This window comes from Lutjanus erythropterus, chromosome 13, assembly GCF_056507025.1.
Source record: "Lutjanus erythropterus isolate fLutEry1 chromosome 13, fLutEry1.hap2, whole genome shotgun sequence".
Lineage (NCBI taxonomy): Eukaryota > Metazoa > Chordata > Actinopteri > Lutjaniformes > Lutjanidae > Lutjanus > Lutjanus erythropterus.
Window position 1 is genome coordinate 7,982,698 of NC_139329.1, and position 17,578 is coordinate 8,000,275.

At 39.8% G+C, this 17,578-nt stretch overlaps 1 protein-coding gene across 1 annotated transcript; it reads left to right on the forward strand.

Annotated features, from left to right (window-relative positions):
- Positions 1–222: 222 nt before the first annotated feature.
- ovch2 (ovochymase 2) lies at positions 223–16,994 on the forward strand. The gene is made up of 16 exons (XM_084734407.1): positions 223–590; positions 724–821; positions 2,173–2,270; positions 2,392–2,564; positions 2,660–2,755; positions 2,838–3,016; positions 3,233–3,434; positions 5,284–5,316; positions 5,519–5,609; positions 5,833–5,966; positions 7,614–7,757; positions 8,199–8,323; positions 8,407–8,500; positions 9,248–9,379; positions 10,477–10,587; positions 16,760–16,994. Exons 1-16 carry the CDS (start codon positions 503–505, stop codon positions 16,909–16,911), a joined length of 1,950 nt encoding a protein of 649 aa, XP_084590533.1. The 5' UTR covers positions 223–502; the 3' UTR covers positions 16,912–16,994.
- Positions 16,995–17,578: the final 584 nt, after the last annotated feature.

A 17,578-nucleotide genomic window follows, 5' to 3' on the forward strand; every position in this document is an offset into this window, starting at 1 on the left:
AAATGCAAACCTTAACATGATTGGACAGTTGCTGTTCAGAGGAAGGGTCAATTTTACCCATCAATTTCAAGCTTAGAGGCCAAGAAAGACAAATGCACAGAAAGGGCAAACAAAAAACTGATCCAGATTTTTTAATTGTTTACTTTTTTTCTCTGCTTTTCTTTTCCTTTGCTTTATCTGCATAGACGTCAGCATGTCCGTTCCGATATGCAACACTAACCTGCGTAGCCTCCGCTGAATCTTTGTCTGCATTTTATGACTGTTTCTCCCCTTTGAGTGGTTTACAGCAACTGGGCTGTGTTTTTTGTGCTCGGAACAAAACCCCACACACCACGGTTGACCTTGAGCGTGCCAACACTTTCACTCAGCGGAGAACTGCAGTTCACTTTGTAGTGACGTGTGAACGCACCAACCTCCTGCTGCAAGACTTTTACTGATTTGTTAGTAAGTATCACTTCACACGCTATAAAGCAGATTGTCACTTGAGTGAATCCCATTCTTGATGTATTTGTTAGTGATGAGGACCACTGTCGCTCTGCTCTCACTCTGGTTTTGGGTAAACAACATTGGCAACAATGCTGCGCAAACAGGTGAGTGATAGAGGATAGCAAACAGGAGACTGCAGATGTGGCCCTTCTCACCTTTAATGGATTCTTTTATGCTGTTGAGACACTGAATGGAATGAAAGTGAGCAGCCTGAGAAGATTTCATCCTATCCGGCAGGTCCAAAGTGTGGGATTCCTCAGGTGTGGAGCCCAATGGTTCACTCTCTGAGGGTGGTCGGAGGGGCCGAGGCCACATACGGATCACATCCATGGCTCGTCAGTGGTGAACCCTTCTTCTTTTAACATTTTTAGTTGTTATTTGTTGAGAGGGCACTGACTGTGGTTTCTTTGTCTGCTCAGCTCTGATATCAGGCTGACCACTTCTTCTACTCATCACCTCGCTGGTTTCTGTTGTTTTCTGTGCACCAGAGAAAGCATGCTGCCACAGGGTGTTAAGAGAAGAACTGCCTACTGAATCACCATAGTTTTATCAAAGAAACACTCAGTGCTCAAAATAGACATTTAAGCATGAAAATGTTGAAGTATATATATGTTTGTATGTATATATGTATATCTTTTGTGTTTTGGATACAAATATTTTATTTTGCTGGCATCTCTCCTCAACATCTTTGAGGTAAAAGTCTAAAACTTAAATAAATCTTGACTCTGACTTGAAGAGTAAGTTTAAAGGTAGAATATGTTGTCAACATGCTATCTGAGGCACGGTCTAGAAGGGCGGCAATTCGCTCCGGCAGATGTGGCACAGCCGTAACGCAACGCAGCCGTGTCCTGTGGGCGCCATAAGAGTGCTTACTTTTGTCACAGACAGGCTCAGATTGTTGTTTTAAGTGTCTGACGATGTTACGGAAAGAATTCCTGCAGAGACAGACCTCTTTGCTGAAGAGTAAGATCCTTCTGTTTAACCAGAGAACAGCCATTATATTGCTGTCATCAAAGCCACCATTGTTGTAAAACACACTTCATTCAAACAACAACAACAGAAACAAAAGAAAATTCACCTAAACAGTCTTGGTTCACATTTACATTATTCCAAAAATCACCAATTCCCTGTGACAACAAGCACTTTTTGAGGATGTATTGACACAGTGCACAATTGCCCATAAGGATTACATTGCAGCCTTTTACGTGGCTGGCTGCCCCAATTTCAAAAATTGTTGTCCCCATTTGTCAGCTAGACACGAAAGCAAGGGAAAATAGGGTCCAGTTTGAAGAACATGACAGTGACACCACAGAAATTCAGCTGTTAATGCTAAAATAGAATGCTAATGTAACAACACATGCTAGCTAAATACAAGTATCATGTAACTGCTGTTAGCATAATAGCACAGCAAGCTAAAATAGTTACATAATGTTACATAATAGCTGTTAAATTTGAACCCTTGTGGTGGCATGTTGATGAGGTGGCAAGAGCTGAGTTAAATTCCAGTGTCATTAGTTTGTTAAGTATAGAGTCATGTCTTTTTAAGGAGTTAAGTTGTGTCATTATTGCCACAAGTACTTAGCTGACAGAAACTGATAAACCAGTCATATGCAGACACTTAGGCTACTCTTTATGTACCTTTTTCAGTTGTTACATTCTGGTCAACCTTGTGTTATCTATGCTCAGGTTTCCCTGCAGAACAGGCGCTCTCATTTCTGTGGAGGGGCCATCCTGACTGATCGCTGGATAATGACGGCTGCACACTGCTTTACATCACTCTCAAAGTACTGTTGACACTTACTTGTGTACCATTTTATCTTTTGTGCCACAATTTACAGGTTTGTCTTTTTTTTTATCTTTAGTGTATGAACCGTACAATCGATAATACTTTTCTCCTTTGTCCAGAGAGTTTCTCAGCGGTGTGAGAGTGGTGGTGGGAGAGTTTGACCAGAGAGTAAATGATGAAGAGGAGCAGGTCTTTCTCATCAAGTCCGTCTCAGTTCATGAAAAGTACCGTCATAGTTTGCCTATGAGCTATGATATAGCTCTGCTGGAGTTGGATCACAGCGTTCGATTGGGCAGGTTTCCATTTCTATGATTAATATAGTTTAGGTTGTTTAGATGACAGTTGATCACATTTTGTTGCGTTGCTGATGAGTGAATTTTTCAACAGGAGCCCGTGTCCACCCAATATGCCTGCCTTTGCCTGATGAGAGCATCGCTCCTGAAACCAGTTGCATTGTGGGTGGATGGGGCAGGGTGAGGGAAAGTAAGTAGTGCTCTCTCTCCCACCAAATATTGTTAAAGCATACTTGAGCTTTCTGTTTTGTTCTATTCTATCTGTTTGCCAGAAGGTCGTCTTCCTGCAGTGCTGAGAGAGGTCCAGTTAGACTTGGTGGACCCAGCCAAATGCAAATATGTCCTCCAGACTGTCAAAAGTTCAGTACTTAACCAGAAACCAGCTAGACCTCAGCCAGTCATGACAGTCCTGTGTGCCGGGCCAGAGAGAGGAGGAAGAGATGCCTGCCAGGTAGAAAAAGAAATGTACCATCTCCAAAATCTGCCTGCTTTTCCAGTTTTCTACACATTATTTAGTTTAGGAGCCTAATTCAGACTGCTGAAAGCTGTGATTCTTCACTAAAATGTGTAAACTATGAAACAGAAGAAATCCCATTATTTAGCAGCTTTGGATAGGTTTTGTAGTGTTTTTACTTCTGCCTTCATTCCTCCCTTGATTCTCCCCCAGGGGGACTCAGGGGGTCCTCTGGTATGTCCGGCAGGTTCAGGCAGCGGTCACTGGGTAGCACTCGGCGTAACTTCCTGGGGGAAAGGATGTGGCCGGAGCTGGGGAAACAACAGCAGCCGGCCCCCTTCCAGAAGAGGGTCTCCAGGGGTTTTCACTGATGTCAGGCTGCTGCTGCCATGGATCAAGCGTAAACTGAGAAAGGGTGGGTTAATATAACATTATCATACGAGGAGTCAGGCTGATTGTCTCTGAGTTAGGGTTGGGCTAAGATTAGGATTAGGGTTACATAGTCTGTTGACATGCAGCTTTTAGACAAGTGACACTTTGCTGGACTTCTATTTGACTGCTGATCTGACCAAAGTAAAATAAGTCTTGCCTTTATCTAATCTAAGTATAAAGAAAGGAATCTCTGTCTTTATGTACGTCTGTCTGGATGGAAGTATTAATGTATGTCCTTCATTTTTCTTTGCAACCTCTTGCCTTCACACACACACCGGTTTTTCTGAGGACCCAAGGAAGTGTGGTGTCAAATTTGGTGCAGTTTGGCCAAATGGTGGCACTGTAACTACAAACATGACATTTTTGCCTGCAACTTTTGAACATCTGGCTAGTCTGCCTACAAATTTTGAGCAGTCGTCACCAGATTTTGCACACTGGACAAAGCTGGATTTTTGGTATTCTGTACAGCTTTGCTACAGCTGGCCCTCAAAGTTTGCACAAATGTTATGGGCAGGACATATGCTACAAAAAAAATGTATATCTCTGAACGCTTTGAGTAATTGCAACCAAATTTGGTTGACATCCCTGAATGACCATGACAGATTTGGTACCATCTGGCCAAAAGATGGTGCTGTCGCAGCATCATCATGTGACTGTCCTTTGCAAATATCAAGAACCATTCACCCGATCGACTTCATACTTGGTAGGTGTTGTTCTGAGGACCCACAGGAGTGCAGAGTCAAGGGTAAAGTTGATTAGATGGGCGATTCTTGAGCATGCTGCAAACAGCCGTATTGCAGTTCTCGGCAATGCCGCAATTAGCATTTCCAGGGCCAAGCAATTAGTACCTCCCACAGCAACAGCATGAGCCAAGCAATGGGCTTTCCCAAACAGGCACACTCTCTGAATGGGTATGCACTCCACATGGATATTGCAGTTGTTTTTATATTAATCTTAAACCTCCATTAAGTGATTGTTTTGGTCACTAGGGGGCAGTGGAAACAAGCTGTAATCACAAGATTGACATATTGACCTCATGAAATGAACTGTTACCAAACAGTTGTTCATCATGTCACGCTTTCTGGCCAATGTTAAGTCCAATATTCACTCAAAAACAGCTGGCTGCTGTGACAAAAAAAAAGGTTGATGAGAGCGGCGAGACTGAATCACAACAGTGAAGTTGGTGGCCATAAAAAACAATGAGTTCAAAAACTGCTGAGGGGAACTGCAGCATCAGGTGATGATTCCCTTTGAGTTTGCCACTACAAACAACCTCTTTCATATCACACATATTTGATCCATTGTTAATATTAAAAACATGAATAGCTTTCAACCTTGTAAAGCTTTAAAACCACCCCAAACTAGACCCTCCTGTTTCACAAGGGTCACAAGCCAAAAAGGTCTGAAATCACTGCTTTAATCTTTAACAATGTGTCGTGTTGTATAAGCTTTTCACATGTGGCTTTTTTATCTTAAAAAACTGACTGCAGCTGTCAGATAACTGAAGGTAGAGTAAAAATGTCAATATTTTAATGTGGAATGTAGTGTAGAAGAAGTATAATTGCATAGATACATTGAAATACTCAGGTGAAGTACAGTTGTATAGTACTTGTGGTTAAATCACTGGACACCTTAATAAAAATGTAGCCAGTCTAATGTCTTCGGTAATATTAGATTGGATATGGGTAAAAGCAGAATATACACTGTAGATTTCTGTACACAGTTCTGCCAGAAGATATTTATGTAGGCCTATTGGTGTGTTTGATAATGATGGCATGATTTTTTTTTCTTGTACATATTCTCTTTTTTCATATTTTTGTGTTTTGCTTTAGCTGATGAGCAGCAGCAGGGAACGACTTTATCAAGTGAGTTGTTTTTCCTCTCATCACAGCAACTCTTATTCATCTATATTTCATCATGCTTCTTTGATGTATGCAGCACTGTGTGTGTGTGTGTGTGTGTGTGTGTGTGTGTGTGTGTGTGTGCGTGTGTGCGTGTGTGTGTGTGTGTGCGTGTGTGTGTGTGTGTGCGCGCGTGTGTATGTGTGTGTGTGTGCGTGTGTGTCAGAACTCTGCAGCGTGAGAGATGGGCCAGTAACTGACAGAGAGGGGGTAATCAGAAATCCCGCCCACACTGGTGATCACTATGACAACAACCAGTGAGTGACACTCAGAAAGTCACACAGAAAGAGCTTTGATTACAAATGGTTGCAATTGTAAATTTAACTTTCATGAAAACAAAATCATTTACAGTGACAATACCTAACATTTACACAAACATAAAATCACTGTCCCTCACTTGTTTTCATTAGTATTTAAATTATTGAATTTTTGATTGTGTGTTATATCTGACCAAGATAAATTTTATCTCTGTCTCATCAGGTTGTGTGTGTGGAGTTTAAGTGTTCCTCCAGGTTATGGTATCCTCTTGGAGTTTGATCATTTTGATCTGGAGAATGACTCTTACTGCCACTATGATCGACTCACGGTTTCAGTAGGGACCCACAGGCCTGTTGGTGAGTTTCACAAGGCAAGGTTGCTTTTGTTACTGGCTCTAGAAAGGGCCTTTTGAATTTTTCACAACCACTGTAGGTTCTCGTACATGCTTGGAAAGGGAGGGTGAGACACACTGTTGGGCAAGTTACTCAGAAAGTGTAATAAGGTACTTTTTACTTACTACTCCTTTAAAAAGTAATAATATTACTTGACTTATTAGTTGGTATCAAAAGTAATTTGTTACCTTACTTGTTATATTACTCTATTACTTTGTTCCTTGTTGGTACCTTTGTACCTGCTGATCTAGTACACTGAAATCTTGTCTAGATGTCAGCTGTGGTGGAAGCAAAGTCTCTCTCTCTGAGTGTGGCCTTCATGTTAGCTTCCATCACAGCATATTCTCTCTTGAGAAGCCAAACAAACACAAAATAAAAATTCTTCCTCTTGTGCAAAGTATGTCTCTCTCCCTCATCCTTCACCGTTCATTTAGCTTTTTGACCAGGAGCAGACATGACCTGCCCTGATCTGCTGCACACACACAGAATCATAAGATAGTCTACTGTCATGGCCCAAGCAGTGAAGCAATGAGCAGAACAGCAGTCTGTTGGGAAAATAGGGCTTTTATTTAACCCCCAGAGTGCAAAACAATATAAACCAAGAACATAATAAGTAGGCCTATAAAAAAGGTCAACAAAATAAAACTATGCTAAAAAAAACACACACACACAGGGTGTTAACTGAACAAACAGGCCTAACACAATGAAATGTGCGGGAACATATATAGTGGTTTGGCCAAACCAACTAACACAAAAGGCAAAAACAAAATGGACATTAATTAGAACTAATACAAAGGAAAAACTAATCAAACCAAATCCCCCCTCTGACATGGCAGTAGATGGTATTGCCTGATGAGCTCTCTGCCCTTGGCCACATCTTTTACTTCTCCCAGAAGAGAACAGAAAATTGCTTGTTCTAACCCTGCAATGTGAAAATGTGTGCGCTCCATTTAAACAGTGTAAGGCCAAAAGTAAATCAAGAGATTATTAATCAAATAAACTGTACTGTGGACTTAAATTTGGATATGAATGGTTAGGAGTGTGGTTGACTGCAAATAAAATTAATCAGTATAATTAACAAAGTAGTGAGGTGAGTGTGTGAACACTATAAGCACTTCTGACTGTCACGTTGTGAGGCCTTGGCAGTCACACCTAAGCAGGTCAAAAACTAAGTCAGCAACTCAGAGTTACTTGGATTAGAAGCTGTAGTATTATTACTGTTTGGAAATTGTAAAACCCTTACACTACTTGTTACTGGGTGATGTAAAAATATTACAGTAATATATCACTGAGTAATGCATCACCAGGTTTGGGGAGTAGCGGCTTACATGAAACAGAATTAGGACACAAAAAAAGGTAGCTGTCTTCCATTACAGTTATAAAAAATAAGACATAATGAGATTAGAGTTACATTAAATGAAAATGGGGATTAACTGCAGAATTATAATTATTATATTATTATAATTAAAATACATTTTAAAATAAAGAACAACATACTGCCCTGTGATTAGATTACAAATTAGTTAAGTATGTAAACACATAGTGTATCTCATGTGCACATACTGAACCACAATGTGTTGCATTGTCTTGTCATTTTTGCCTTTTTTCCAGGTATTTTCTGTGGAAGTGTACTTCCTGGTGCAGTGCTCCTAAATAATTCCCAGAATGCAACACTTCTCTTCTCATCTGACATCAACCAAGCAGGAAGTGGCTTTGTTATTCGTCATCGTGCTGTCCGGGGACGCTCTGATCATGGTGGGAAAAAGGCAAAATGCAACGCAAACACACAGACATGGTAGCACAGCAGTTCACAGCCACATTCAGCTCTGAATGTACAGTGCAGCACTGCAGGCTGGTACACACTCTGCTCTGTGTCCTTCACTTACTGTTCACACACAGTCTTACTCTCTGGTATGTCTGTTGATTGTGGATTTTGTAGCAACCTGGGAGTTGTGTGGGTAGATGTCCCATGACACAATAATGAGCTGCACAAGACACACACACACGCACACACACGCACACACACACACACACACACACACACACACACACACACACACACACACACACACACACACACACACACAGACTGGCTGAGTAGCTGTGGAGTGGATGAACCCAGCTGCTAATAATGGGTCTTTTGTTTTTGTTTTATGTGTCTCCTGCGTGTGCGTGTGTGTGTATGTGTGCAATCAGGATGTGGTACTGTTGCTGTAGTTGAGGAGCAGACTTCTGTCCACACCCCAAATTACCCGCAATTCTACAGTAATGACTGTGTCCTCCGCTGGGTTGTTTATGCTCCACAGGGTCATGTTATTAAGGTAATGCACAAAATCTTCCAAAGAACTCAGCGTTTTGTCACAAACTCGTCAGTAACTCGTCTGATTATTGTGTTGTGTTCCAGCTGGACTTTGCTGATTTTTACCTGGAGGAGTCAGACAGATGCTTGTATGATTCCCTCACTGTCCTCGGAGACGTGGGAGGAAGAGAGGAGATTGGTAGGACAGATGAATCTCGGGGTGGCAGAACTCACTCAAACTCAGCTTAATGCCACCTGTCTCTCACCTTCTCTTGCTCCTGCTTTGTAACTTTACACACAGTAGGGCTGATTAATTTTTTAAAACCAATTAAATCATGGTTTAACTTTAAATTATGCTGCATCAAACCTTACATTTAAACCTTTCCTAAAGGGGACAGTTCACCCAAAAATCAAAAATACATATTTTCCTATGGCCTGTATTGCTGTTAGTGATGGATCTACACTATTTTGATCCGAGTTGCCTTATTTTGAAGATATCAGCTGTAGAGATTTCTGTCTTCTCTCCATTATAATGGAAATAGATGGATTAAGATTAGTCCTGTGGTGCACTAAAATACATTTGAAGAACTCAGCAGCAATGTTTTTTTGTTTTTTTGTTTGTTTTAGAAATCATGACCTGCTCGCTCATAATAACCCACAATGTTTTGTTAACTATTTAGCTAGCAACCAAACTTTTTAGCTATCTAGCAGATGATTAGCTTAAACCTTTACCCCTCCTCTTTCATACTTACTGGGTGCAAACACCACTCAAATTTATTTCTTATTTATTTCTTAAACTGAGATTTGTTTTTATCTCCCCTCATTTTAAATTTAATTTGACTAATTCTAAACTTAGTTTTGCTAAACTCTGATCAGTACTAAGATTAGATAAATCTTTGTTGGTGCAACCCGGTCTAAGAGGTTTGTTTTGTTACTTTTTGTGTAGCGGTGCTGTGCGGCAGCAGTGTCCCGCCTCCTGTCCTGTCCTACCACAGCATCATGGTGCTTCAATTCACAACAGACAGCAGCATCACACACAGAGGCTTCAGTGCGACACTTACATTCATCAGCCATACAGGTATGAGGACTTTAATGTGTGTGTCTCAGTCCACTTATTGTCTTATTGTTCCATGATGATCTATGCTGCTTTCGTGTTTATCGTGTTTACAAGAAGATTTAATATGAACACTCCCCTCTAGTCATATTCACAACATTATGAGCAGAGCTGACAACTTCCCATGTGGTAACTACAAGTTCTATTTGAAGGCAGCATAAAATAAGATTTTTACGGCTTTTACCACCTCGGCAAGAAGAAAATATAATTGTAAAATCTAAAATTTAGCCTTGTTCAAAAAGGCTAAAACTGAACTAAAACTGTCTAAAATAAACAAAAAATGGAGAGATTCCTGTTGTGTGTCTTTATTTGCAGGGTAATAAAGAATTCATTTTAGCTCCTGAGGCTCTGGTATTTTTAAATATTTCTAATCTTGTGCTATTTTTAATGTGTTATCCAACACATTTCCAAACATATCTAAAAATACTTTTTCTGAGATTGTACTGGTACACCTGACAATATAAAGTAGATGCTATTTGCACCAGGGGTGAATAACCAATGTGGTTATTTGCACTTGTGATGAAATAGGCTATTTACAGCAGAGACAAACCACAATCTTTTCCTAAACTTAATCAAGAAGATTTGTTTATTAAATGTAACCAAGTCATAGTTTTGTTGCCTACACCCAACTAAACGATGACTGAAAACTGAAAATAATAAGTCTAAAAATTAAGTTATTCTAAATTCAAACTAAATTAAAATCCTACTTTCCCAGATTGGGACTCAAACCCCACACTCCCACAGGAAAGCCTTGTACTTAACCCACTCCTAGCCTCTTATGGTCTCTTTGTTGCTCTTTGTAGCTAAACTAAGGGGGTCGGCTCAGGTGTGAATAGTCAAATAGCTGCTGGTTGCAAATAGACACTCAGAAAATATAATCCCTACCAAAAGTATAAAAGCTACCAGCAAAACTAAGTGAAAAGTAAACTAAAATAACAAACTCAGACGGAAAACAAACTTTAAACTAGGAATAAGAACAGAAAACTGTACAGAAATGAAGACTTGTGAAATCTCCCAACATTCCCCTCTACACAAACTGTCTCATCTTTTTTTTTCTGCAGACCTCCATGATCAGGACACAATAGGTTTTAAAGGTGTCGATAGTCGAAGAGACGGTCTGAGAGATCACCAAGAGGATTTGGCAGCTGACCAGCAACACATGACATCACATGGTGGGTGGATTTTGTTCGGTCTTTGCGTTCTCTTTGGCCTCTCTTTGGTCAGACTTGAGGTCTGTCACCAGTGGAGTTTGGCTGGTCTGGAGAGAGCGACACTTGGCTCGTATAACGGCACTTCTCCTGTCAGAACAGTACACTTAAACTGACACTGATTTTTTTAGGGAGGCCTTTTATAAGTGGCCATGATACCTTTAGTTGTTGACCTTGTCCATAGCAGTATAAGGCTTAGTTTCTGTGTAGGTGCTCCTCTCTGCTTCTCCAAACTGGTGCAGTGCTGATTGCTACCTACTGTAGGTAATATACTGACTATCAGTAAGTACATCATGAAACCCTGCTTTAAACAATCTGAACTATCCCTTTAAGCTAGGCACTGACAGTTCACCTGCTGTATTAGAGCCGTAGCGGTCAACATTAGAAACAGATGGTGCTCCCAACTCCCAGTGTGGCTCATCCAACTCTCTGGGTAAAGTGAGGTTATAGAGAATGTGATTCTTTTGTGCACATCACAGCAAAATAATAATGAAACGTAGTGGAGAAACTGCTTGTAGACTGTCTCTTTGGCTCAGTCTAGCAGCAGTGTCTCAACGCAGCAGCAAGCATCACTGGCATTTCGAATGGTAATGGGACATTTAACACCGGAGTCATAACTGAGACATGAGAAGCGCAGTGACACACGTGCTCCTGCAAATTGTCAAACAGACACAACCCCCCCAAAAATAACTGATAAAGTTTGCCTATACATATAAGTGTGAGATGATTCACTATTATTTTTACACTGGCCGTATTGCTGTCCTGTTTCTTCATCTCTTCTTGATCTTTATCTCAATATTTTCTGAGAAATGAGTCCTGCAAATTAAACACTGAAGTGCAAAATGCACCAAACTCAATAGAGAAGTTTATTGGAGAAAAAAAATATCTCACTTCTGTAACATTTTCAACAGCTTCCTTCTTCTTCTTTCAGCTTTAAAGGTAAAGTTCCCCCAAGATAAAAAAAAAACATATTTTTCCTCTGACCTGTACTGCTGTTTTGGTGTGACTTGCAGGGTTTTGGAGACATTGATGACACTTTATAATAACTGACATTAATAAATAGTAAAATGATTGTTAATTAAACTTTAGTTTATAGTTACCATTATTGCTAACCAATTCAAGGGCCACTGACTAAGATGCTCTATTTGATGAGATGGGAGTGAAAATGTGTCTATAAACATCTGGATGGTTACTGTAAAGTTGCAACTGATGATAAATAAAGCCAACAGCGGTTTCTCTTTCCAGAAATCATGAGCTAATTTCTCGAGATAATCCACACTCCTTGTTGTGAGCAGTTTCATGTAGGAACCACTTTCTTTCTAGGGAACTATGCCCTGCCAACTGAATCACAGTGCAGAAGGAAGCATGCACCTGTTCGTGGATGAGAGCTGAGGAGGACACCATTAATGTTTACAGCCCACGCTGTCACAAGCACGAGCCTCTTGTCCATGAGTAGATGCACACTTCTTTCTGTGCAGTTATACAGTTGGTGGATGGTAGAAAGAAACTAGTTCCTACATTAAAACTGCTTTAAAAGAGAATTAAGGCTTCATCATTCAAACAAAAACACAAGAAATAAAGTAGTTCCATATTCTACTGGTTGACTATGAAGGAGTCTTTCATGTAAAGAACTGATTGATACACTGAATAGGAGGCTAAGGTCAGCAGTCGATGAGCTTAGCTTAGCACAAAGACTGTAATCAAAGGGAAACAGCTAGCCTGCCACAGTCTAAAGGCAGCAAAATCCACTCTTCTATTTCTTGGCCGGGTGCAGTCACTTCCTGGAGTCCCTGCTGTTTGTCTGGAAAACTCAGAGTGATACCAAGCCTTGAGGAAACTCTGTACCTGCCAAGAAATAGTTTGGCACATAACCACTCGTAAAACCACAAACTGTAACTTTCACACTTTGTTTTTCCCACACGTTACAAAAAGGAGATGTAGCAATTTAATGAGTGAGCTTTAGTCACTCATAGACAAGTTTTGTTACCTCTAGACAGAGCTAGCCATTTGTTTTACCTGCCTCCAGTCTTTATGCTAAGCTAAGCTAACCAGCTGATAGCTGTAGCAACTGTATAGACATGGAAGTGGTATCAATCTTCTCACTTAACTCCAGGCAAGAAAGTGTAAAATCATCTTTCCCAAAATTTGAAAAACTATCACTGTAAGCTCTGCTGATTTGATCCTATTCACACTGTATTTATGTTTTACTGATATTAAAAAAATAACAATATGTGTAAAAACTGCAGTATTTGTACTCTTGACAATAAAAATAGCAAAAAAAAAAACAAAAAAACAACAACATATACATGATACATGTGATATGATAAAAGTAACTGTAGTTCATCCTGGGTTTTAGTGTAAGGTTTTATTGGACAAAAAAGCTGATTCAAAATATTTTCCACATTTACAGCATGATATCCAAATTTTCCCAAAATTCTGGTGTTAAAATGGTCAAATTTTAAGGTAGTGGATACAGGCACAAAACATCAGTTTTCAGCTTCCTTCATCTGCATTTGTGTGCAAAAACTCAGAGCAGAGTTTTCTCTGTTCATTTCCTGTATTGTGTGTTCAGGGAGTTTCTGCTCGTCTGGATCACTTCCAGAGAGACTAAATCCCACAGCATGCGCCAGTGGTGCACTGAGAAACAGGTAGATAATGGCTGCGTGTGTGTGTGTGTGTGTGTGTGTGTGTGTGTGTGTGTGTGTGTGTGTGTGTGTGTGTGTGTGTGTGTGTGTGTTCACATCCTGCAGAGAAAGACAGGGGCTTCTGTTTCATTTCCATTTCACACACTTCTATTATCTTTAATTTTGCACTTCTTTCCTCAATGAATAATTACGAATCCGTGTTTTTTTTATTTTCTGGATGGTTACACTTTGAATTAGGACACAAACTGGGTAACGCTGTATACTCTGGCTGGTAGTACTGTGTCTTGAAATTGGGAATTTCTCATGAGTCCCAACTGTTTTCAACTGCTCTCTCTTCACCCTCCTCCCTCATTCGTTCCTTTCTGCTGTCTGTTTTTCATCACCTGTCTCTCTACTCTTGTAAACCTGTCATCTCTCTCCTGTGGCTCTTCCTATGTATGTGTGTGTGTGTGTGTGTGTGTGTGTGTGTGTGTGTGTGTGTGTGTGTGTGTGTGTGTGTGTGTGTGTGTGTGTGTCTTTCAGAGGCCTCCGGGGTTCATCTTCACCACACCAGTTCCTTTGGGACTGTGATGCTGCTTTGCTGCAGCTTTTTTTTTTTCTCTAGTGTAAAGCTTCTTCCTAACCTGTGTAACTAGATGCTCCACCCATCCAGGTGTGCACTGACTCAAAATGTGTGAAGTCAACAGGCGAGGTCAAAAAACACATTGTATTAGTATACAGGTATTTATCAAAGAAATCTGACGAGAAAGAGAAGAGCGCCAGTTCAATCCAGCTCCTTTCAAAACTCCTTCAGACTGCAGTGTTGGTCATGAACGAACCTGTGTAGTAGTCACGACAGTCAAGACCTACTGCACCTCACAACTCACAGACAAGTATATTACCAATTTGTAACGATGCATTTAGTATTTCTTTTCTTTTCAGTGACAGACAACTTGCCTGTTTTTCTAGGTGTCCCTCTCTCAACCGTACATGCCAGACTTTTTTGGACTGTCTTTTTGTTGACTAGCTAGCTAACATGTCACATGAAATTCTACATACAGCAGCTAGTAATAGTTATAATGCTCACGGATACCACACACAGAGAGCTCTTGAAGGTGGTGAATAATAACGAATGTCTGTCCCAAACCATCAACAGACATCAGGGATTAAAAGCACTGAATTCTTACTCACACATGTAATATTCGAACTTAAAACAGTAATATTAGTTGGGGGTTTTTTAAAGTAATGTTATCATAAATGTAAATCCCTGTTGTTTACCTGCTGCACAAGTTCAGAACACAGAACATCCCTTGTTTTAAATATTGTATGAGCTGTATCAGTGTGTATGAACATCATGCTGTTTAGCATCAACAATAGATATGTGCCAGAGGTGTTATGTTCATGTAACAGACTGGACATCCACCAGGCAGAGATGAATATCATGTAATACAGCAACATGCTGGCTGTTTTGGCCACAGAGCTTATATGTTTACCCCAAACAAGACCTTATTTCACTCTAATTCCTCTATATTGAGATATTCTCCAGAGAACTGTTTGGCTTCATTAAAACAGTGTTTCCTACCCTTTTATGACTTATGGGCCTTTAAAAAAACAAAAAACTGTCTTCTTGTGATCTATCATCACAGATATGTGATATGATATGTCAACAGCTTATAAGACGGTCAGCCAATCATTACTCCTTCTATAGACCAGGGGTGTCAAACCAAATCAATGAGCTTAAAGAATAAAAATGAATTTGCTGGCCACATAAGGACAGATTCATCCTCCTAACATCCACCACCATCACCAGCATCCACAACATAAAACATGAAGGAGACTTTTACATTGTTAATGATATAAACATTCATTCCATATGCCACAGGAAGTGACCTCACATCTTTTATAGCAACTCTTGGTGATTATAGGTAGAAAACTACATGCAATTGAATAATTGTCTGTAGGTACAGGGCGCCCTCTAGTGGCAGTTACTCTTAATAATGTGTGTTTTTACATGCGTCACTTTTTTTTTCTTCTTTACAGCATACAGTTTTTGTCCTCATTATAGGAAAAGCAAAGAGTGAAACTGTGATCTTAATGATGGCTGCATTCCATTTAGGGAAGCTCTGTTATTGGATATACTCACTGTGTTTTCTCTGCATTAAAAGTACTATAGCATTTAGATTTTTCAACCAAGTTGTTAGCATATTTAGGAGTTCATAATCTAGGTGGAGTAAGTTAAACATTTTTTCCTACTCCATGTAGATTAAAACCCTTGAATATGACATGATTAATTGAAATCAGTTGACAAATATAACATTTTAGTGCTTTTTATCCAGAAAAACACAGCTTCCCCCATGGATTTACTCACAGGCCTGTCTCAATGAGACTAGTATAGTGGCAACGTTCACATATTGTAGCAGTGAGCCAAAGCGGTCAATGCAGCATCTATGTATATATGTCTATAGTTGAGAAATCCATAGTAGTAGCACTTAAATATTGTGTATGTAATGGAATGGAGCCATTGTTTTTTGTTGTTGTTGTTGTTTTGTATCCTGGAATAAATCAGATTGTTCAGTTTTTGTTGAAGATATAATTCATTGCACACACATGCACATACATATACACATACACACATGCATCTATCCACAAATGCACATTTATATACACATACAAGCGTATAACTTTTCTTTTATTTGCAAGAGTGGGCAGTTGGACTTTCTCTTTAATATAGTTAAGGAGGGGATTCCATACTTTTATAGAAAATCTTTGTGGAGCCCCTTAATGAGTATTTTATGTTCTCTAATTTTAAAAAGTGCAACAAGTCTCTTATCCAGTGAGAAAGGTAGGCAGGTGTGCATCTTTCTATTTAAGAAAAATTAGGCATCTGGCGAACGGGGTGGCAAAAGCAATACAGCCTCAGACTTGGACAGTATATGGCGGTCTGGAGGGATACCAAAGATGGCTATGAATGGGCATGGGTCAGTAGTTTTGTTTAGGTACTGTGATTGTTTTAAAATTGCTGAAGCTTTGCACCGGACCAGAACATATGGGCATGAGTTGTGGGAGATAATTTGCAAGGGTTGCATGAGGGATTAACATCTGGGAAGTATTTAGAAAATTTCTGCTTTGTTCAATGAGAATGATTCAACATTTTGCACTGTATTACACCATGCACATACAGAGGATGTATGAACTCTTTTCAACATAGGCTACCATAATTCCAAAACAGTCCTTCCTGCAAACACTGTTAATGGGAACCAAAGACTAACACCTGACTGTGTTAAAGTATAATCTGAGACATAGTGCCTCTCAGGTTCATGCAGTACCATCACAGTTTGTCATGATCCTTTTAATAATACACAGATGATTAATGGCAGTGTAACAGAAGTTGTGAAGGTGTAATAGAAGAGATAATTCACTGCAGGCCCCCACTTAACATGTGGGTCATGCTGTCTCATGCATGACTCTTTGTACATTGTTCCTTTCATGATTCTACATGATTCTGTTTTTAGTGAACCTGGATGGAGCAGACACAGTCGTGCCGCAGCCCAGCAGCAGAGGCCTGTCCCACCAGGTTTATAAGACCTCACAGGATCCCAGACTCCGTATGGACATGGGCTCAGATGATGAAGACTACAGCGGGGAATCCTCAGGGAGTGTCTAAAAACTTCTTGGAAGAGGGCTACTATACAGAAATACTTATGTGTAATATTATACTACTTTGGTCTATTTTGAATGTATTGCCATGAAATGAGTGTTCTGATCATAGATTCAGTTTAATGAATTCAATGTAATAAACCAGGGAAAAAAATCAGATCGTGTGAATTAAATCCTTGTTGACAAAATGGTTCTCTTTGTTGATTCCCGATTTTCTTGTCAGTGTCAGTATCTTGTGAGCATGTTAGCATCCCTATAATAGCATTTACACACACATTATTCAGTACTGTATAATTTGAGTTACTGTACAATCTTTAAAATGATTTATCCGGCTGCAGCTGCAAAGCACATGTATTCCCGGTTAGAAATCATAGATCTATTCTATATATCTAACACACTATAGTGTAGTTGTAAGCAGATATATTTATTAATGCATTACTTCTTTGGGCATATGATAACAAAAAACATACTGTATCTTTATAGTTATAATTGCTGAAAATACCAACTACCATACATTACAGGGACAGATCACCCCACAATCAATTTTTTTCCCCTCCAACCTGCAATGCTACTGTATTTCTCATCATATATACAGTATATATATACAGTATACACATACACATATAAGGAGGAGGAAAACTCCCCTCCCCTCTCAGTGGTGTGATTTCACCACT